Raw genomic sequence first — 24,496 nt, 5'->3', positions numbered from 1 at the left:
AAATAAAAATTGCTCTTTTTTTCTTTCAAATTTTTTTTACAAATAGACATTATATTTCTTAATATTTGTACAAAATCCTAGATTGGGACGAGTATTGGGCCAATAGTTATTACACTTTAAATATAAGTAGTATGGATTAAAACCTATATTATATGAAATATGAGGAATTAAAATATTTAATTTTTCAATCAAATACTCTACAAATTCGCTGGTAGACTTAGTTAACGTTTCGAGGGTGGTGTCTGCCGCCAACCATTGTTAAAATGTTATATAATTATATATTTTAATTCCTCATGCATTTAATTCTTCTGAACATTCTTCATTTTTTAAGTCATTAAAATCGGAAGGATGAGGAATATCTAATATCTGATTTTGCAGAGAACTACGCTATTTCAAGATCACCCTCAAGGTTTCCATTGGATTAATAATCAGGCAACACTTTATCCATTTATGATTTATTACCGCAAAAGCGATTTTATCAATGTGGTTAATCAAAACTCAATACTTGTTCCTTTTATTTATTTCAAATAAAATTAAATCTATTCTTGAAAGAAAGATTTGATAAGATTTCTATAATTTTTTATTTTTCTGATGGAGCTGTTACCCAGTATAAAAACAAAAAAAACTTTGTAAACCTCTACAACCATTATAATGATTTTGGAATCAAGGCAGAATGGTATTTTTTTGCAACTGCACATGGCAAAACTTCATGTGATAGTTTAGGGGGGAATTACTAAGAGGTTGGCGGAGCAAGCTAGCAACGTCCTTATGAAAATCATATGCTAACTCCTATGGATTTATATAATTATACAGGAATTAATATCCCGGGGATTAATTACATATTTGTCAGCAACGTTGAATATTTATAAATAAATTCATTTTATAAAATTTAAATTTTTTAAAATATCTAAGATTAATTAATATTTACAAAAACTTTTATAAATAATATTTATAAAATTTATTTTTTAATCGTTTACCCGATATTTTATCGAGACTAGAATTAGTAGATGAAATTGAGCAATCTCAGGGTAAAACAGAAGAATTTGAAAACTTTAATTAGCACTGTATCGTGTATGTTAAATCAATAAAATTTCCTTAAAAGATAGGGAATTGGAGTTGTTAAAATCCTGGCTAACAGGTAAAAAAAACCACGGAAAGATTAAAAAAAGATAATTAACCGAGGTGGATGACTGCATACGCGGTAATCAGGAGATTATTACTCAGAAATTGGGGGGAAAAAATTTGGAACTAATACATGCCTGGTATCAGGGGCAAATGAAACAGTGGGGCAGAGAATATGTCCAGTGGCCTGGTATGAACAGTGAAATTGAAAATATAGGTAAAAGCTGTGAGACCTGTGTAATATGTGGTCAATGCAACCTAGAGATGAATGTAGTACATGATCAAAAGTATATCAAGTGATGCAACATCACTCAATTTGAACTGATTTAAAAAAAACGATTATCTCAGTATTATATCCATAAAAATATAACGCAAGCCTGAAGATTTTGCTCATAAATATCACAAAGGTTTTAACGAAATCTCAAGGATTAGGCAATATTTTTTAGCTAAAATTCTGAGTTCGCCGTTTTTAATAATTGGCGTAAATGGAACTATTTTGCATCACTAGGTATATCAACCATGGGAATGTATTCAAGATTTTTTTAAATTCTTGATCGAGGGTGCTTTCTCCAAATGAATATAATTTGAAGATGCATTGATTAACTATGAAAGTATTGTTTAAAATATTATGGGCCAAATTCTAAAATAAGTTTAATCTTATAATATATAAAAGAGTTTTCAAAATTTATTATTTTCACTCTAAGACAAATTAAAATATTACTTAGTTCTTAAAAATACTTGTAAGCATGAAAATTACTTGACTCAATATATGGACCTGTGAACACATATTCCAAATACTCAGCATTCCAGCCGACTTTCAACCTATGACAGATGAATGGAAAAAATGAGGCAAATTAATGCCGGTCCCAATACAATCAACTTAAATGATGACAACACTTAATATCAGACTGTTAAATATACATAGTAAACAAGGGGTTCAACCCACAATAGATAAGGAAACACTCCAGAAGTATAATAAATGTTACCATTGTCATTCACAAGACCACATCAAGAATGATTGTCTCATGCATTGGAAAAGATCGATAATCTCCAATATTCCGAACATGAGAAATGATACCAGGGCTATGATAACAGTGTTACCCATGGCTGAAACAACTAAGGAAATAAGACTGATAGTGAATGTAATCTCTGCAATGCCAAATTTAATCTTGGCTATAATAAAGGAGACGAATATCCTTAATAAAGATATACCCAGAAATGCTGGATCTGACCCAAGAGGTGTAATTAGAAAAAATAATATTAGATGGAGACGAATGATTTTTTGGGGATACAGGCCTGTTGTAGTAGTAGATATTTTTTTAAAAAAGACACTTTTTTATGGTTTTTATTTTTTATACATGTTGAATTTATTTATTTATTACGTTTGCGTATTTAGTTTATTCTTGTAGTGGACAATTTTTTAAAACATATATAAAAAAAAATTTTTTTACATTAATGAATAAAATTTTGTCTCTTAAAATAATGATTTAAATATTTATTTACAAAATTTTAAAAATACTTACATCTCATTTTAAATTAAATTTTAAAAGCAAAGTATCAATAATTTGTTTTTTAATCAAAAAAATTATTTAGATTATACTTATTTACAAATAATTAACATCTATTTTAATAATATTTTATTAATCTATAAAGTTAGACAAATTTATGAGATTTCAAAATGAAAAATTTTTCAACTTGAGGCATGTTGTATCCTTTTCTAATTTGTTCATTCTCCCATTTTTCGAATTCCTCATCTTCCGAATCTTGTAAATTTAAGATTTAATAAAATAATTATACCAATATAAATATTTAGAATATTCACTGACTTTCAAAAGAGGGAAATATTTTAAAAAAATAACAACAAAGAAATACTTTCTTAAAAAAATGAATCAAATAAAAAATGTATATTCGTAATTATTCGTTTTTCTAATTATTAAATATAACAAAATATAATTTTTTAAAAAAAGATGTGATATAACCTTTCCCACTTTCATCATTGTTACTGTCGTAAGACTGCATGGAAACTTTATGAGTCCGCAATAAATTGTTTTCCTGATTTTCTTGACCCCTTTCTTTTTTTTGCCTATCCTTGTCCAAATATTTTAGGAGTTCCTTTTTGCTCCTATATTTTTCTTTCGACTCTTTTTCCAAGATAGTAGACATATTTATGAATTTATCTTCGGATTCATTCATTTCATTAAAGGTCTCAGTTTCATCAGCATCACTGATATCATTATCATCTTCTCTTTAATATGCAAAATATTATTTAATTTTTTGTATTGAAAATATTAAAATTGTTGTTGAAATAAATGTAGTTAATAAAATCACTTTTAATATTTAAATGAAAATCAATTTTTTTAGGTAAATATTTATTTTTCCAAATTTTTTTTTGGGTTGAATGTTTATTAATCCTCAAACTTACAGGATCTTAGGTAGATTCCATTCCATAAAGATAGGTATTAAAAAAATTTAAAGGAGTCCAGCCAACTTAAACTTATTTAGCCGAAAGTGAGTTCACTCTAACGAATATCTTTTTTAAAAAAAGGTTTCATTTACAAACATTTCAGGGGATATGATGAAAATGAGAGTGAGATGATACTAAATTAAAGGAGGCGTATGCTCACTTTCATGAATATGTTTTCTGTTATAAAATATTTATGGAATAGAAATATCATATAAATGTAGTGCTGTAAACGTTACTTCAAAAAGAAACGCGTTAGTATCAATTTGTAATATACTAAATATCTGTTTAGAATAAAAATAAATAAAAGTGTTGTTAAACGGCTCGTTTTGAGCCGATCTTTAAAAACGGCCAACTCAGTTTTTTATCCAGAAAAAAATTATACAAGCCTGAAAATTTTGCTCATAGAAGGAGCAAAGGTCTAGACATTATAGTATCGAAATTTCGAGGCTTAGTCAATATTTTTCTGACGAAAGAGTTAGCAGTTATTAAAAATCGGCTCAAAACGAGCCGTTTAATAACATTAGCTAATATGCTTGCTTATTAAATGATAATACTCGCCGAAAAATATGATAAAATACCAAATAGGTGAATTTTTTGTAATATACCAGGTCGAATATAATTTTAAAAAATTCCGAGCCGGGCCTAAAGCCGGGCCGTTTTTTTAAACCGGGCCGGGCCGTGGAAATGGTACCACTGAAGGTCTCTGATATTTTGACCAAAATGATTTTAATATGATAATATTTACGGTTAGTTTAGAGATTCCATGATTTAATATTTATTTTGTATAATTAATTTCGAAATTAAGGCAATTTATAGAAAAATATAATTCAAAAATAACGCTAACTAATGTCAGAGTGAAAGTAAAATCATCTATTTAAACTACTAAACTTAGTTACACTCTAGTTTTTACCATTATTTTTGAATTTTAAGTTCAAAATGCCTGGTGAATTTCCAATTGAACCAATTACCCAGGAGAACATTCTCTTGATTTTGAAGAAGGAATGAATAATTCAGATATCGAAAAACTCTAACTATGCAGAGAAACGATCAGAGACAATATTAATAAATTAATCGATCCCGTTAAATCTGCTCGCATTGGCCTCAAAATATGACAACATCAATGGATAAACGTACAAAAAAGACTATCTGTCTCTACCTGCAACAGAATGATTCATTATTTGGGTTATAAATTTTATAAGATGATTTTAATTTTTATACCGATACTTTATTTCTTAGTTTAATGATAGGCTAAAAAATATCTATTAATAATTAACCAAAATAAGAAGAGATATTATTTCGCAAAGAGATGTAAAGATTGGACCTTTACCAAATAATCAAAGGTTGTTTTTGTCAAGAAGTCTAAGTTTGTATTGAAATTTGAGAGTATTTGCAATAATGTGGTACGTAAGACAAATAAAACATTCCATCCTGATAAATAAATGTTTGGGAAAATGAAGTATCTAAGAGTGCCAGGTTTTGCATTATATGTATATTTAATAATATAATTATGACAATATATAATATTTCATCCTATCTTAATTGCATTTGTAAGTAAAAACCGGCGTTATTTCTGGGTTTATCACTGTAGTTATCATGTATAAATATAATTTTATCCAAGTTATCTGGAAATAATGAAGATCTTTTTGAAGCTAATATCAAACCAGCAACAGAGAAAATACATTAACTCAGTGTACTGGTGTTGGGACAGAAAATATTTTCCTAGCTTTTATAAACTATAATTTTATGGTAAAAAAAGCATAATTATTCAATTATTGATTTGATTTAAATATATTTATGATTGTTATATATTTTACCTTTATTTAGAGGACTTCCGCAAAATAGGGAAAACATTTATACTATCTGTCATGAGTGGGTTCTTTTTTTAATCGTTATTATATTTTTGTTTAGGCGCAATAATTTTGTTTTGCAACAATGGCGCTAGAATTTGGTTATACTGATTATAAGACTCATGGTGAGTCTTGTTATATTATTTTGATAATTATATATGTCGTATGGGAATATGGAATCCTTGGGGATTAGGAATCTCATGATTAATTCTTTACCGAGGGCAATTTAAAAAAATTTAAAATCCGATTTAAATGGAAATGCATTCTAGCATGTGTAGAGTATTTACCCTATAAATTTCAGCAATAGAATTTTGGTATTTTTTAATTTTTATGAAAAATCCATAAAAATTAATTTAGGAGTAGTTCCAAAGTTCATTGCAAAATTGTTTGAAATTTACAGTTTGGGTACTCTACACATACCGAAATACAATTCCAGTAAAATCAGATTTTCAAAATCTAAAAATCGCCCTTAGTAAATGATTTAAAATCAAGAGATTCCGAATCCCCGCGGATTCTATATCCATACGACATATATTTCAATATATTTACCGTATAAAAAGGGTAAAAATTGCCAAAAATAATCATTATTTTATTTGTGTCCTTTAAAACAAAATTTGGTCTTAAAAAATATAACTTTGTCTTAGAAAATAAAACAAAAAAAAGTAGAGATGTCACTAAAAACTTTAAAAACAACGATTATGACAAATGTCACTTATCTATGGTACATCTCCACTAAAATATTATTTAAACATGTTAGCAATGCTTATTTTAGCCCATTTACGTCAAAAAAATTCGAAAAACTTTAAAAACAACGATTATGACAATTGTCACTTATCTAGGGTACATCTTCACTTAAATTTTATTTAAACATGTTAGCAATGCTTATTTTAGCCCATTTACGTCAAAAAAATTCGAAAAACTTTAAAAACAACGATTATGACAATTGTCACTTATCTAGGGTACATCTTCACTTAAATTTTATTTTAACATGTTAGCAATGCTTATTTTAGCCCATTTACGTCAAAAAAATTCGAAAAACTTTAAAAACAACGATTATGACAATTGTCACTTATCTATGGTACATCTCCACTAAAATTTTATTTAATCATGTTAGCAATGCTTATTTTAGTCCATTTACGTCAAAAAAATTCGAAAAACTTTAAAAACAACGATTATGACAATTGTCACTTATCTATGGTACATCTCCACTAAAATTTTATTTAATCATGTTAGCAATGCTTATTTTAGCCCATTTACGTCCAATAAATTCGAAAAACTTTAAAAACAACGATTATGACAATTGTCACTTATCTAGGGTACATCTTCACTTAAATTTTATTTAAACATGTTAGCAATGCTTATTTTAGCCCATTTACGTCAAAGAAATTCGAAAAACTTTAAAAACAACGATTATGACAATTGTCACTTATCTAGGGTACATCTTCACTTAAATTTTATTTAAACATGTTAGCAATGCTTATTTTAGCCCATTTACGTCAAAAAAATTCGAAAAACTTTAAAAACAACGATAATGACAATTGTCACTTATCTATAGTACATCTTCACTAAAATTTTATTTAAACATGTTAGCAATGCTTATTTTAGCCCATTTACGTCAAAAAAATTCGAAAAACTTTAAAAACAACGATTATGACAATTGTCACTTATCTAGGGTACATCTTCACTTAAATTTTATTTAAACATGTAAGCAATGCTTATTTTAGCCCATTTACGTCAAAAAAATTAAAAACTTTAAAAACAACGATTATGACAATTGTCACTTATCTAGGGTACATCTTCACTTAAATTTTATTTAAACATGTTAGCAATGCTTATTTTAGCCCATTTACGTCAAAGAAATTCGAAAAACTTTAAAAACAACGATTATGACAATTGTCACTTATCTAGGGTACATCTTCACTTAAATTTTATTTTAACATGTTAGCAATGCTTATTTTAGCCCATTTACGTCAAAAAAATTCGAAAAACTTTAAAAACAACGATTATGACAATTGTCACTTATCTAGGGTACATCTTCACTTAAATTTTATTTAAACATGTTAGCAATGCTTATTTTAGCCCATTTACGTCAAAAAAATTCGAAAAACTTTAAAAACAACGATTATGACAATTGTCACTTATCTAGGGTACATCTTCACTTAAATTTTATTTAAACATGTTAGCAATGCTTATTTTAGCCCATTTACGTCAAAGAAATTCGAAAAACTTTAAAAACAACGATTATGACAATTGTCACTTATCTAGGGTACATCTTCACTTAAATTTTATTTTAACATGTTAGCAATGCTTATTTTAGCCCATTTACGTCAAAAAAATTCGAAAAACTTTAAAAACAACGATTATGACAATTGTTACTTTTCTAGGGTACATCTTCACTTAAATTTTATTTTAACATGTTAGCAATGCTTATTTTAGCCCATTTACGTCAAAAAAATTCGAAAAACTTTAAAAACAACGATTATGACAATTGTTACTTTTCTAGGGTACATCTTCACTGAAGTTTTATTTAGACATTAGCAGTACTTATTTTAGCCTATTTACGTCAAAAAAATTTAAAAAAGTTTAAAAATAACTATTTTGACAATTGTCACTTATCTAGGGTACATCTACATTAAATTTCACCTGTTAAAGAAACATATTTATGCCCATTAGCGTCACAAAAAAATCTTATATGTTCAAAAATATACCTACCTATTATGATAATTATCATTTTTCCAGGGAACATCTTTATTGAATTTATAATATAATATCTTTACAATATAAATTATATTATAACCCTTTTGTGTCCAAAAATTTCAAAAATCTTAAAAAATAACGCATATGACAATTGTCGCATTAAAAAAAAGTTTGACATAAATATTAATAAAAAAATAATTTAGAAAAACCACCTTTTTTAATATACTTAAAATATAGATATATTTTAAAAAAAAACTATTTAGAAAAAGAAAAACCATCTCTTTTAATATTCTTAAAATATAAATATATTTATTAAAAAAATATTTAGAAAAAGCCACCTCTAATAATAAACTTAAAATATAGATATATTTATAAAAATAATATAAAAAAAACTATAGAAGATTTGACCTAAAAGATTATTTATTTATGATATAATTAAAAAAAGAATAAAATTTTATGATAAAACAAAAGATTAAAATTTCTTCAAAAAATCAGCAAAATATGTTTCAAAAATATTTTTGTACTTCAAAAAATATTTTTTGCTTAAAATTTTTAGCTCAAAAATATTAATTTTTTTTTATTTAAAAAAAAATCAAATAAATAAATCCATTTTTATTATAATCAAATCAAAACATATTATTTGCATTAAATAAAATATAAATAAAATAAATTATTTTACTAAAAATAAATAAATAAAATTCTACTATTATTTAAAATTTCTCAATAACAAAAATAATTTTTGGCTCTAAATTTAAAATAAACTCAAGCTACCCTCTGAGCCCACTAAGCGAGCCGACTAAGCGAGCCGACTAAGTGAGCCGACTAAGTGAGCCGACTCATGCGGCTCCTTGATCGGCTTGAGTCGGAGCCGTTTTTTACGACTACGACTCGAGTCGCAAGTCGTAAGAACTCGACTTTTTAACAACACTAGATGTAGCATATATGAAAGATAAATTTATATTTATCGATGAGAACGGGTATCAATGAGTAGGTTATATGGATATTCACAAATAAATAAAAAGGCAATTAAAAATGTTCAAGGGATAAAGACAATTAATTATACTATCATTGCGGCTCTCACAATTGCAGGAATATTTAGATTCGAAGTTCTTGATGGCCCTTGCAATGCTATATATTTTAGCAACTTTATAAATGAAATATTAAATCATTTTGTAGGCAGCATGATTAATATGATTTTTGAGATGAATAATGTTCTTCCATTAAATCATAATCATACAAATAGGGAATCGATCGAAAGAAGAGGGCATACATTGAAATATTTACCATTTTACAGTCTGTATCTTAATCCTATTGAGAATGTATTTTTTCAATAGAAGGATTTTGTCAGAAATCAAAATCCTAGAACGAGGAAGAATTAATTCGTTTCATAGAGCATGGTGAAAAAGGAATATCTGAGGAGAATGCCAAAAATTATTTTAGAAATATAGAGACCTATATTCCAAAATGTAGAAGGGGAGAAATTATTAATGATTAATATAAATTTTTGTTTCTTACTATATTAAATATATATCGTAATTGTAATTAAATAATTTGTATGTAAAAAATTATAATAAAAAAGTTGTCTGCCAAAAATTTAGTAAAATTATATATACTTAAAAAAAATTTCAAAAATGAGAAGAAAAAAAATTGAGAAAAGATACAGTAAGAAAAATAAATTGAGAAAAGATACATTAAGAAAAATAAATTGAGAAAAGGTATAAATAAAGTAAAGAAATTGCAAAAAGTTAGAAATAAAATAAGAAGGAATTTCAAAAATAAATAAAAATTTAAGAAAAATTTATAATTTTTTTAAAAAAAGTTTAAAAAATTACGATTTTCCTTTTTTGATTGACACTTTTCCTTTCCTTTTAATTTTTTTTTTCGATTGACATTTTTCCTCGTATCGTTGGGTAGTCTCGAATTATGATTAACTTTATACGTTTTGTCGCTTTACAAAAAGGTGAAAAAAGGTGAAATTGGATTTACAAGCTAAATACCATTTTTCAATAATCAACTCAGCATACTTTGAGTTTATATAAATAGGAAGTATAAAGGTAACCAATTTTTTTTAAACTATTAATTAAATATGACATGGAGATACTTTATGCTATTATAATTACATAATTATATTTATATAGTATAAAGGTGCATATTCTAATATCAATCAAAAGGATCATATCCTATCCAGACCAAATCTGATATGTATTATGATATTTTGTTTTCTATTTTCTGTTTGACACTTTTTTTTTGATTGAACCTTTTACTTTTTTGATCAGACTTTTTCCTTTCTTTTTAGGAATTTTCCTTTTTTGATTGACACTTTTCCTTTTTTGTTTGGGCCTTTTCCTTTTTTGATTGAACTTTTTCCTTTTTTGATTGAACTTTTTCCTTTTTTTCCTTTTTTGATCGGACCTTTTCCGTTTTTGAATGGAAAATCCTGTAAATATTTTTATAGAAGTTGTTGTGTTCTATTTAAAGATATTTATAAGTACAACATCATGTAAAATCGGTGGCAGTAGGAAATGTCTAAAAAGGGTGGACGATGGTGGCACACAGGTCTATTATGAATTTATTTAACAGTACATTTTATCATGTTCAATGCCGATTGTTTCTTCTTTGTGTTAAATATAATAAATCTCTTTTATTATAGCTATGTATAAACAAACTTCTCTGTGGACCTGTCTAGAATCCACAAAAAGGTCAATGTTACCATAGACCTGTCACAAGGGTCTCCAGGACAAGATAGTGTAACATTTTTCTGGCTCTCATTTCTGCAAAGTAATCTAGCCAATGTTATGGCAATGGACCGACTATCCTTTTTATTATTCTTGGCCATATTTAACTTATTTTTTTAATTTAATTAATAATTGAAGCAAAGAAATTTTGCCTTATTTTAATTAAAAATTTACTAATAATATTAAATAATTATCAAAAGAGTTTTCTCTTAAAAAATGGATCTCACATACAAAAAATAATTTATTTATATAAAAAAAATTGGTATAATTATAAATTTCAAATAAGTGATACTGAAAAAGAAGCATTTAATTTATGTTTAAATAAAAATATTATTTAAAGGGAATTCGATTAAATGAAAATGTAGTAATAATAAAGAGTAGCAGCATTTAAGAGATTAATTTACAATTAAATAATTTAAAATAGGTATAATTATAACACTTATAAATTACATCATGCTATTATATTTATTGTCAAATATGCTATTTCTAACAAGTTCTTCTTGCGTTAGAATGCATATTATTAAAGAGAGATGAAGAATGATAGACTTACAGGCCTGCATATCACCACACCAAGGGGGGGGGGATTTTCATATCAAATTTCTAATAAATAAAATAAAATATCCAAGTTAGTGAATATTTAAATTTAATGCATAATATTAAAATAAAGAATAAAATAAATATTTTTTCCCTATTATGATTTATAAAATCGAGCCACTGAATGGGCCTAGATATAAAAAAATTAAAATGAGGTCTTGGGTGGAGTTGAGTCAAAAAAATAGTTTTTAGAGTCTATAATACTTAATTCTCTGAGACAAAAGATAACATAACAAAGAGGTAATAATTAAATTTAATTAAAATAAATTAAAAGAAAAAAAAATAATAGAAGTAAAACATTTTCTTTTCCCACATTTTTTTAAAATAATTTTAGGCTGTAACCCTTCTCTCCAGCCCAACATGATTTATTTTTTAAACCCAATTCTACCAAATTTTTAAATTTTTAAAACTTGGATCCAGCCTTGTCCAATTTGAGGTGACTTGAGAGCTTAGCTTTGGTCTAAAAAATAAAATAAGGCAGAACCAGGCCATAACCAAAAAATAATTGAATATGCATAGCTAGTACATAAATTAATAAAAACCTAATTAGTCTAGATTTTGTTGAGGCATATCTTATTGTATCATCTAAATTCATTTTGCTAAAACCATTGTCAGAATATTCTTTAATTTGCAAGATTTCATTGTGATTATTTGTATTAGGAGTTTCATTCAATGTTTCCCTAACATACTGCCTTTGTTTCCTAGCAGCAAATATCATAGCTGCATTAGGAATCTCACCAGCTATTATTTATAGATGAAATAAATAAAAAATAATATTGGATGGGTATTTCAAAAAAAAAATTCATGAACCTTGCAAAGTAGATTTTAATGGATCATCAACATCTTTTTGTTCATCATCTTCAATCACTTTTTCTAATATTTGAATAGGTAATATTTCAGTGGAATATATTTTCTATATAAGAAATATTTACAAATTTATCTTTTTAAAGTCACTTTAGGTTTTAAAGGATTATGTAATTTTATATTTGAGTCGTAATTTTTATTTAATGTTTTGTCATCATCTAATACATTTAAAATTTCCACTGTGTCTTTCAACTTGTCCTTTTTTATTGACTTTGATATCAATCGACTTTTGTAAGATTTTTTAATCTTAAACATCTCCTGGTCTTCTCCTGTAAATAGTATTTAGATAAAAAATATATATATTGTATAACCATCTTCATCACCAAAACTCAAAAGTGGTTGTGCTATTAAATTTTTTGAGAAATTAACATCATTAATAGTTTTATTATCTTCAATTTCTTCATCGGAGTTAACTATAACTATTTTTTGACGTAGATTCTTCTTCTTCTTTTTCAATCCAAACATATTGTCAAATTTGGAGATACCATAGGGAAAATTAAATCTGTTACTTGTCACGTGACCTGCCAGAGTATCAAATTTTGTTATTGTTTTGGGACCAATATGCATACGGGAGAATATTTATATCTGGTGAATTTATTAGAGTAATTGGAGAAATAGAAACAAAAATTGAGATCATAATATATAATGTAAGTAATGTGGAAAGCCTAACGTTTGTGAGAATTTAAATATCCAATTATCGAATGTATTATCTCACGGACTTAATTTGCTTTTAGAAGATCTAGCAAATAAAATATTGCCAATTTAAATTTTAATAGTATAATAAAACGATTACGACTACTTATTAACTTTAATATATATACCGTTTATTTAATTTCAAAAGAATCACATCGTATTTATTTATTAATTCATTATTTTAATTAAATTTTGAATAGAATGTTCTATTCTTTTTTTATAAAATATATAATAATATTTTAATACAATTTATCACAAGTAGCAAACAAATTTTTATAAAATATATAAAAATTTAATATTCATTTATGGAAAAACATCTATACGCAGGAATTTGGTCTGGGGGGGGGGGGGTAATAAATATTTTTAAAAAATATTATTGTTAATTAAAAATACTAAGCATAAATTTATTAGGACTAATAACTTTTCTAATACACAATTTTAAATTAATGTGAATTACAAAAAAATTATATATATAAACCTGCATAAAAAACTATAAAATAAGTGTGAATTATAAAATATAAAATGAATATAACCACGATATGAATCACTTAAATAACCCAAAATTGAAATTTTAATTTTTTGATCCTTTAAAATATATAAAGTATAAAAAATTTAAATGTTGGAAATATAAATTAATACACAAAAATTTCTTAGGGATAATTGTATTTTGTATGTTTTGAGCTAATTTTTCAATTATCTATCCTTGCTTGGCGTTAAATGCCTATGAATATAAAAGATCCAAATCCGGACTTAATTTTTTTAAACATACCCGGTGTAATGTTTTAAAAATACTCTGATCAAAATATACTCCAATATTTAGTGATATTGACGTTTATGACTGACGTGCATATATTAAATATTATATTTTTTAGTGATATTAACGTTTATGACTGACATATAAATATTAAATATAATAAATTTAGGGATATTGGCATTTATAACTGACGTATGAATAATAAATATTATCTTTTCTATATCCTATGATATTTAAGGCAATTTTGCCTTATTCTCTTTAGATATTATTAGATTTAATATTAAGTGTTAAAAATTTATATATTTATTTAAGGTTTAATTCGAAAATCTATATAAAGTTAGAAACAATTTTCAGAATAATTTATTAAAATCCTTTATTTAATTTGTAAATATAAAGATCAAAAAAATTAATTAATAATATATGCGATATAAATAATATATGCGATATAAATAATATATGCGATATAAATAATATATGCGATATAAATATTAAATAAATTAATTATGCGATCAAAATGTTCGCTATGATTTATTAAATAAATATTTACATTAAATTTTTTAATATTACTTAATTTTTTAATAGTATGTATTAAAATATTTGTCTGGAGCATAGTTGCCATTGCAACTATCTCCAGCACCTCTGTACCATAAACGGCATTTTGAGCCATGCCCGTCCTCTCCAGGTACGCGTCAACGGGTTCTCCCAGAAACCCCTCCATCTGCTCTGCCACGTCTTTACTTTTCATAAAGCGCACACATTCCGATATCAGGAAGTGATAGTGGCATTCATCCTCGCAAATTTCTTTGCTTATACATCTATAGTAATGATTAACAATTTATTTATTTTAATTATCCATACCTGAAAAGACAATTACCATCGCCAATTATCCTTTCAGTGGAAAAATTTTCACTCATGATGCCATTTTTAAATTTGGGATATCTTTTCTTGATATCCCAATTATAGCGAAGTGAGTGGTATATTTTCCAATTCCTATTTGTAGGAATAAAAAGATTTTTAACATCTTTTTTAGAAACCACTGTCTCTAATATAATTTCATCATCTAAAAAATATGTATAAATCTACTAATTATGCAAATTTATACCGTTCCTATTGAGCTTGTCTACTTTGCCTTCTACAATCTTCAAGTTGGAAGGCGGGGCACCTATTAAATTAAAAAATTAATTTTATCAATTCTTAAAAATGTTACTAAAAGGTCGATTGTCATCCGGTGTAACGTTTTAAAAATACTCCATTTTTTTATATACTCCTTTACGCTTATTTGTGGAGTATTTTCAGATTATATTGTTCGATTATAATGTATTTACATATCAGAGTATATTTAGATCAATGTAATTTTTATAATGATAAATTTTTGAAAAAGTGTTCATGTCAATCAAGAAACATTATTTTTGAAAAATATTTTTGTCAATCAAGAAACATTATTTAGAACTACTGCAATTTAAAGATTTACATCCTAAAAGTAATATGCAAATTTTTTTCGTCTGCGGGAAAATGGCTGATGTTAAATCGCCACCTCCAAGAAATAATGATATCTATCACTCACAATTTCATTTTCAAGCATACTATATTCCTTAAATATTTACTTTGTGACTACATACATTTTTTATGACATGAAAAGCCTGACTTCTACTCTTTTGAATCAAAACTAGTAAATTCTTTCAAATGCATGGAAGATGTTTGGGAGAGTAATGAGACTCTTTTTTAATTGCTGAGGATTATACATAACCCATAATATATCTCTGTCAAGTTATTACTTTTATTCATTAATTTTTCTATTTTTTCTAGATTCAAAGAAATAAATTCTCTTCTTTATTTACTAATTTATCTCAATCAATTCATCATAACTTAATTCTTTCTTATCTTCTCCAATTCTTTACCTAAGCTTCTATAAAGTTTAGCAAGTACCATTATAAACCATTTATTTATCTTTTATTTCAATTATTTATTTCCTTTAACAATTTATTTTTTCTATATATTAATCTTATTAACTTAATTTAAACAAAATAATATAAATCAACATTTAATATAATTACAACTTCTTTCTTAAACAAAATTTAACTTTAATCCTCTCTTAAAACTCAATTTCATGGATATTTTCTTATTTATCATTTCTCTTGTCTGCTTTTTGCTTTTTCAATTTTCCAAGTATCGTCTGCTTATTTTTTCCCCATTTTTTTTCTATTTCAAAATTCAAATTTATCTTACAATTTACTTTAAAATTTATATTATGTCAATTTTCAAAAATCTAACAATCTACTCCTACAACATTCCTGGCCTACTTTCAAAAACAACTATACTTAGGAAACTCCTTGATCAATATGATATTAACATTATTTTAACAAAAGAATCTCTTATTACCAATAATATTTTAAAAAAAAAAGTTAAAACAAAACAAAAAAAATAAATAAATAAATTACAAAAACTAATTCTTCTTCCTCTTTACTCCTTAATCATCCCCCCCCCCTTTTTTCTAATACATATTCCTATCTTATCTTTTTTAATAAATAAACATTATTTACAATGTGGATCCTGGCTTATCCACGAGTGGTACCCGTCATCCCACTCAAATTAAACGGGACCCTGTCAGTAGGGTAAATTACTGTCAACTTTGTGGATCCTGGCTTATCCACGAGTGGTACCCGTCATCCCACTCAAATTAAACGGGACCCAGACAGTAGGGTAAATTTTCTGCCAAACGGTGAATGCAAATTCACTGCACTGGAGACGCCCTCTATGGGGTGGTGGAGTGCCCACTTAATTGTGGGATGTCTCCCCAGTGTATAATATGATATGATATGATAAAAGTAATATGTTTTATTTTATCATAAGCTCTATTTGCAACTTTAATGTCTATGTCAAATATTGAAATCAACTTTTGAAAGACTTTTTTCGTCTGCGGGAAAATGGCTGATGTTAAATCGCCACCTCCAAGAAATAATGATATCTATCAATTCTACAAATACTTCTATCACTCACAATTTCATTTTCAAGCACACTAAATTCCTTAAATATTTACTTTGCGACTACTTACATTTTTTATGACATGAAAAGCCTGACTTCTACTCTTCTGAATCAAAACTAGTAAATTCTTTCAAATGCATGGAAGATGGGGAGAGTAATGAGACTCTTTTTCAATTGCTGAGGATTATACATAATATATCTGTCAAGTTATTACTTTTATTCATTAATTTTTTTATTTTTTCTAGATTCAAAGTAATAAATTCTCTTCTCTATTTACTAATTTATCTCAATCATCATAACTTAATTCTTTCTTATCTTCTCCAATTCTTTACCTAAGCTACTATAAAGTTTAGCAAGTACCATTATAAATCATTTATTTATCTTTTATTTCAATTATTTATTTCCTTTAACAATTTATTTTTTCTATATATTAATCTTATTAACTTAATTTAAACAAAATAATATAAATCAACATTTAATAAACAAAATTTAACTTTAATCCTCTCTTAAAACTCAATTTCATGGATATTTTCTTATTTATCATTTCTCTTGTCTGCTTTTTGCTTTTTCAATTTTCCAAGTATCGTCTGCTTATTTTTTCCCCATTTTTTTTTCTATTTCAAAATTCAAATTTATCTTACAATTTACTTTAAAATTTATATTATGTCAATTTTCAAAAATCTAACAATCTACTCCTACAACATTCCTGGCCTACTTTCAAAAACAACTATACTTAGGAAACTCCTTGATCAATATGATTTTAACATTATTTTAACACAAGAATCTCTTATTACCAATAATATTTAAAAAAAAAAGAAGAGAAAACAAAACAAAATAAATAAATAAATTACAAAAACTAATTCTTCTTCCTCTTTACTCCTTAATCATCCCCCCCCCTTTTTTCTAATACATATTCCTATCTTATTTTTTTTAATAAATAAACATTATTTACAATGTGGATCCTGGCTTATCCACGAGTGGTACCCGTCATCCCACTCAAATTAAATGGGACCCTGACAGTAGGGTAAATTACTGTCAACTTTGTGGATCCTGGCTTATCCACGAGTGGTACCCGTCATCCCACTCAAATTAAACGGGACCCAGACAGTAGGGTAAATTTTCTGCCAAACGGTGAATGCAAATTCACTGCACTGGAGACGCCCTCTATGGGGTGGTGGAGTGCCCACTTAATTGTGGGATGTCTCCCCAGTGTATAATATGATATGATATGATAAAAGTAATATATTTTCATTAATCACATTTTTATTTTTAGATTCCTAACTTACAAGCAACCCATTATTTCATCATTAAAAGATACACAAGTGTTTTAAATAACTCTTAATTGCCAAACTACATTTATATTTATGTCGATGAGTATAACTACTGCAATGTAAAGATTTACATCATGAAAGTAATATATTTTCATTAATCACATTTTTATCATCATGAAAGTAATAAATTTTCATTAATCACATTTTTATTCACTATACACAAAAATAAAATTGTAAAACCTTTCACCATACCCATATTTTATATCTGAAATTAAGTCATATCAAATTCGGTATCTTTATTTTAAACTGTGTTCTATGTGATAGCGAAATTCTTAGGGATAATAATTTTGTGACATGTCCTAGTTTTATTGTAATTTTTATAATATGAAAACATTTTTTTATCTAAAATGTCAATCAAGAAGATTGGAATTATAGATTGAAAAAATATTTTATCATTATTAATTTTTTCCATGAAATTTTCTTAAAAAATATTTTTTTATGAAAGTTTGAATTTTAAAGACTCCAAATATTATTAAGATTTGTTCATTAAGACTTTTTATTAAAGATTTAAAATATTATTAAGATCTTTTTATCAAGTTTTTTTTATTCTATATATATTGTTTTATAATTAGGTAATTTAACATTACATTATGCAATTATAACCATATTAACCAAATTGAAATATTCACAAGAAGTTAAATAATATATACTTAATTTCTTTTTCTCTTTTAGGTTATTTTGCAATTGATATGAAAACATTAATCTAAATATCGATAGTAGATTTTAAGCTTAAAATCAGCCACCTCCCACCCTTAAAATAATTAAATTATTTTGTAATTCTCGGGTATAGGCTTTTGTTTTGTCCAACTTCTTTTGTTATTAGCCTGTAGACGTTTAAATAACAGTTTTCGAACTGTTGTGCATACAAGTACGTGCGGCTTGCCCACAAACGTGTGAAGGGCTCCTCATTTTCTTCACCCAAATTAATTATCCAGTTTGATGGTTTTTTTTTGAGGAAAAAGCTCTGTTGTATCCGCAATATATCACGTATCACATAATTTATTATTTATTTCTATATTTTTAAGAAAATTTATTATTTATTTCTATATTTAAGATAATTTTTAGTTGTATTTCCTGTATTTGCAAATGACATTAGATTTAGAAACAAGTATTTATTTCTTATTTTTAATTATATTATTTATTTCTTATTTTTAAATATATTATTTATTTCTTATTTTTAAATATATTATTTATATCTTTAAATTTTTTTTTATTTCATATTTTTAAATATAAAAGATTTTGAAGAAATAAAAAACTTCATTTTACACAAGAAGTATCCGCTATATTTAGCTGGCAACCATGGAGAAAAAAAGAAATTTCCGTGTCAAAGCCGCTAGATATAAAATGCTCAATGGTAAATTATTTCATCATTCCCACAATGGTGAAGTAATTATCGACTCTATAAAAAGAAAGGACTTATATGATGTTAGCCAGCTTCTATAAATATAAAATAAACATTATATATCGAAACAATTAAGATAATATTACCGAGTGGTATTCTTGATGCGTAAAAATCTATGTAATTTTGTCAGTAAATCACTGACATGTTTTGAGCACTTCATATCTTTTAACACCATTAAAATATACGTAAATTTCGTCTAATATTCCCAAGACATTTCGCAGCTCTTTTACTGATTGGCATAATTGAACAACTATTAAATTTAATCGAAGACAATAGCACCAAATAAAAGCTGCCTTTGGCGCCTCCGCTCTAATCAAAGCCTGCACTCCATTAATTCTTCCACTCATGTTTGAGGCGCCATCATAGCTTTGCCCCACTAGGAATTCGAGGGGTAGATTCATGGAGCCAAGCTTGGATATTATATTCTTTTTAATATCGAGGCCCATTGTATTTCCCGTACAATAAATGTCTATCAGCCTTTTAACGGGCTTAGGTGTCTCGCTATTTTCAACATATCTCACTATCAAAGCTATTGCTTCTGATTTCGATACATCATATGTGCCATCAACTATAATTGAATAGCACCTGTTGAATTCAATCTCCTTTTGAATTTTTTTTATAACCATATTTTTCATGGTTTCAATAAGAATATTTATGTTATTATATGATAACAGATTTGAATATAATTTAGATTTTAATCCCTTAATTTTTTTCTCACTTCTTCTTTCTTCATTTTCTTGTATATACATTTTAAGAACAGGCTTAGAATCTGCAATAAGTTTAATAAGGCTCATCATATTGCCATCTTGTTGCTTGTTCCCCCAGAAGGCTTGATTGCGAGATATTAAATATCCTAGGCATCTTATTATTATTCTAACGATATAACGGTTATTATCGACACATTCCTTTTGGGGTATTATAAATTGTAATATGGAATTTTTATTGTGAGAAAGCCTTCCATAATCGGCCATCATATGTGCCTGTGAAGATTCATGCACAATAATATCACGATTAATATTTTGCCATATATTAAGACCTTCACATGTCCATTTTGAATTTGAGTGTGGACCTCCAAATAATAGACATGTTAAGCAAAAAACTTTATTCATTTTAATACTATATGTAATCCAATTTCTAGCAACTTTGCTCTTGTCAATATTAGTTTTCTCATAAAAACTTTCATTAAAGGATCTGTTTCTATTATTAATATCTTTGGGGAATAAATAATGTTTAGGTTGGAGAGCTCCTAATTCTAGATATTTATCAATTATAAATTTTTAAATTCTTTTTCCAACAATATTGATGGGATCATTTGATTCCTAAGAAAAGGGAGGGGGAGGGAAGATAAAATAAACATAATATATTTCACATTAAATCGGGGTTTAACTTCTTTTGCTGATCTTGATAACTCATTATTCTCCATTATTATCAATCCCACAACACCAGATCCAGATGGCATCTCTTCTTGATGTTGATCCTCTTCTGTAACTGTAGTAGTGTCCATAATATTTATCTTTGACATGATAATAATTATAAATTTATATTTATTTAAATATTATATTACTTGTTTTTCTTGAACTTTTTCTTTAGCTGAAAAAGAGTGTGTAGACATTGACATTGAAGTATCTTTTAAAATAATATCTTTTGCCTATTAATTTTAAAACAAATATAATCTAATAATAAATATTTTTTTAATGTTGTACTTGAAAATAATTCTTTATGGTATTACTTTTGTGTTTTAATAAAAATTTTGGTTGTGGTTCTTCACCTTGTTCTTGTTCCATAGCCATACTCAAATTAATCTTAATGGGTGTAAGTTCTTTTTCTTCCTGTTGTATTCATTAAAATTTAAAGATAAATTAATATTTATTACCAGTAGAGAGATAATAGGTATTACTTGTTCTTCATCATTGTCAAATCTCTGCTCTATGTCTGCCTATAAAAAATATTAGAGTAGATAAAAAATAAGAATAATAAAATAACTTCTGGTTCACCAATTTTATGATCATTATCAGAGTCAGATATAATATTTTCTTCTAACATATTTTCATTATTAGTACACTTTAAAAAAAATAATCATATTAATAAAAATATTTATTATACCAACAGCATTGATTTGCCAATTTTTACTTCTTTTTTCTTAAATTGTGTTTTAATACCCTTTATAAATAAGTATAAACAATTAAATATTTAATAAAAAAAATTACTTTGCTATTTGTCCAATTTTGAGAAATATTCTTAAAAGCCACTATTTCAAAGCTTTTCTTTATTTCGTGAAAATTAAGCCCACCATGTCTTTTTCTAATATGATCTGTCCATTTATCATCTCTTATATTATGATATGTACAATTTTTAATCAAGCATTTATATTTTTTTTGGTTAATATTTTTGGGCATATTTTGACTGATCTAAAAATGATAAATGATTATATATAAGATTTAATATTTAAATTTTTACTATTCCCTTTGATAAAATTTTAATTTTGCGCCAAATCTTGAAAGTGGAAAAATAATTTTATGATAAAAAATATCGGATAACAAACTAATTTGCTAAACATCGACCATAAAAATTTTTAAAAAAAAATAAATTTTAAAATAAAAAATTTAAAAAAAAAGAAGTACCCCCATAGAAATTTATAGAAGCAGTTGCTTCGGACCCCCCCCCCCCGTTGCCCGTTGTAGGGGTCACTGGACACTATTATATATATGGCACTTGTTTTATAATTTGTTATTTTCGCATATTGTATCATTTAAATTTTAAGTTAGTTTATTATACCTGCCATCCCTATAGAATTTTTTTTTTCAGTATATCTACAACCATATAAAGTGGTAAGTAAATTTATTAAATTATCCTTTGAATCTTTTTACATTATAATTTATAATGACATTTTTTTAGCTTATCCTATATTATTTTTCTCACTTAGCCTTAATCCCAATTTTTAACCATACTAAAGTTCATTAACAAGCTTAACTTCTTTCCTAGTAGAATATATATAACATTAATCTTTTATTTTATAAAAGGTATGGTCACAAATAGGAGTTGATTTGTGTACTTTGCCAGAAAGTGAGGATGGCTATAAATATATTGCAGTAGCTGTTGATTACTTCAGTAAATATGTTGTAGCCATGCCTTTAAAGGATAAAACAGCTAAATCAATATCGAAATTCCTTTATTCGTTACTATGCACATATGGCAGGGCAAAAGTATGATTTATTTGATAATAAAATATTAATTTTAGTTTTAAGATTCAAATTAATGATCAAGGACGGGAGTTTGTGAATGAAGTTAGCACTAATTTTCACAAACTCGTGGGGACCATGCAGAGGGTGACAAGTGCTTATCACCCTCAAGCAAATGGCATGGTTGAAAGGGTTAATAGAACAATCCAGAATGCACTTCTAAAGTGTATTGAAAATGATCAATTAGTTTGGACAGATGCCTTGCCTGGCATATTATTTGCCTATAACACATCTTGCCATGATTCATCGAAATTCACGCCTTTTGAGCTGATGTATGGTAGAAAAGCAATACAAGCTTATGAAGTATACCAATTATAAATTATATACTATATATTATATCCCTATTTAAAGAATGATGAGGAAAATGATATAGATCCTGACAATGTTGAGGAGATAGATAGGGAAAACCATTTTCAAAGTATTGTTTGCAAGATGCAGGACACACATAATATTGCCATGGGCAATATTAATCTTGCCCAGCTTGAAGCAGCAGAGGGATTATAGAACCCGCCATACTGGGAAAAATGCTCCCTATAAAATAAATGATAAGGTGCTTATCTGGAACAGCCGTAGAGCTGATAGGAAGGGTGGAAAAATGACACGGCCTTGGCTGGGTCCTTTTACAATAGTTGGGATTGACAAAAGTATAAATTATGATTTTTAACAACAAAATATTTATAATATTTAGGCAATGTAGAGCTAATAAGTGCTAGTGGGAAACAGGTAAAAACCCGACCAAATATTTGTAACATAAAACATTATGTTACAAGAAAAGCTATAGTTTTAAAAAAAATTAATTTTATATTTATATATTTATCAAGATGACACAATTAAAGCAGGACAGAAAAAATGTTAAAACTTTTAAAAATTTATTTAATAACTTTAAACAGTTCCCAGGTCAAGTGAAAAGTTTCATTTTAGTACCATAAAAGGTATACAATGGATTTTATTATTAAATAATATTCCTTTTTTTAGATAATGTTGAAAATTTTCAGGAACCAGCTATTAAAAATCTAAATCTTAATGCGGAAGAAAATCATATGAAGGGTAATATTTTCATATATTTAATATTAAATCTTTTTTGAAAATATCTAGTTATGAATATACTAAATTCGATAGTTGGAGAGGATTATAATTGTATAAACAAAAAAGGTATAATAAAAAATATTTAATATACATATTTTTTTAGATGATGGAGTTAAGACACCAGGAGAAGCATCGAAAATGCTAGAGCCGGTGCAACGTTCTAAATGAATTCCTGTTTTAAATACGTGACACGTGATATTGAACGTTTTTGTAATAGAAACAATTAGCCTCAAAGGCAATTAAATATATGATGAATTTAAAAAATATATATTATTAATTGTGTACGACGATTAATTGTTTGTTTTGTAAAATATATATACTGCCGTACAGAAGGTAAAAAGATGTTAAATTTATAATAAAAATTGGTTTCATCACAATGGCGCAGTCGTTTCAAATGGAGAAATATAATATAAAGGAGTGCAATATGGAAGTTTATTTATCAAAAATGGAATTCATATTTAAAATCGCAAAAATAGAAGACAAAAAATCATTTTTATTAGCGAATATTGGATTAGAGGTTTATTCTAAATTATTTAATTTGTGTTTGCCAAAGACATTAGAGTAAATATCATATGACATAATTAAACTTTTAAAAAATTATTATATGAAGAAGACTAACTTCATTTTAGAAAGATATTATTTCTTTAAAATGGAACAAGAAAAAGATGAAACCATCGTAGAGTATA

The 24,496-nt window shown here is 26.4% G+C and overlaps 1 protein-coding gene and 1 long non-coding RNA gene across 2 annotated transcripts in view; both read right to left on the bottom strand.

The window, feature by feature from the left end:
• Positions 1-12,803, bottom strand: part of LOC135923404 (PAX3- and PAX7-binding protein 1-like) — a 31,731-nt gene extending 18,928 nt beyond the window's left edge. The window contains exons 1-6 of the mRNA XM_065458126.1: positions 12,635-12,803; positions 12,414-12,592; positions 12,270-12,372; positions 12,002-12,200; positions 3,102-3,367; positions 2,818-2,885 (exon numbers count right to left, since the gene is read on the bottom strand). Coding sequence (XP_065314198.1) covers positions 2,818-2,885; positions 3,102-3,367; positions 12,002-12,200; positions 12,270-12,372; positions 12,414-12,592; positions 12,635-12,788 — 969 coding nt within the window. The 5' untranslated portion in view covers positions 12,789-12,803. The remainder of the gene's footprint in view (positions 1-2,817; positions 2,886-3,101; positions 3,368-12,001; positions 12,201-12,269; positions 12,373-12,413; positions 12,593-12,634) is intronic.
• A 1,831-nt stretch (positions 12,804-14,634) lies between these two features.
• On the bottom strand, positions 14,635-19,403 carry LOC135925359 (uncharacterized). Its single transcript, XR_010571628.1, has 3 exons — positions 19,350-19,403; positions 14,873-14,932; positions 14,635-14,830 (listed from the first exon to the last, which is right to left on the bottom strand). It is a non-coding gene; the product is annotated as an uncharacterized LOC135925359 (long non-coding RNA).
• Between the last annotated feature and the right edge of the window lie 5,093 nt (positions 19,404-24,496).

The sequence above is a fragment of the Gordionus sp. m RMFG-2023 genome, chromosome 2 (assembly GCF_954871325.1).
Source record: "Gordionus sp. m RMFG-2023 chromosome 2, tfGorSpeb1-WG-v2, whole genome shotgun sequence".
NCBI classification, from domain to species: domain Eukaryota; kingdom Metazoa; phylum Nematomorpha; class Gordioida; order Chordodea; family Parachordodidae; genus Gordionus; species Gordionus sp. m RMFG-2023.
Note: the sequence above shows the minus strand (reverse complement) of the source record. Positions and strands in the feature narration are given on the sequence as shown.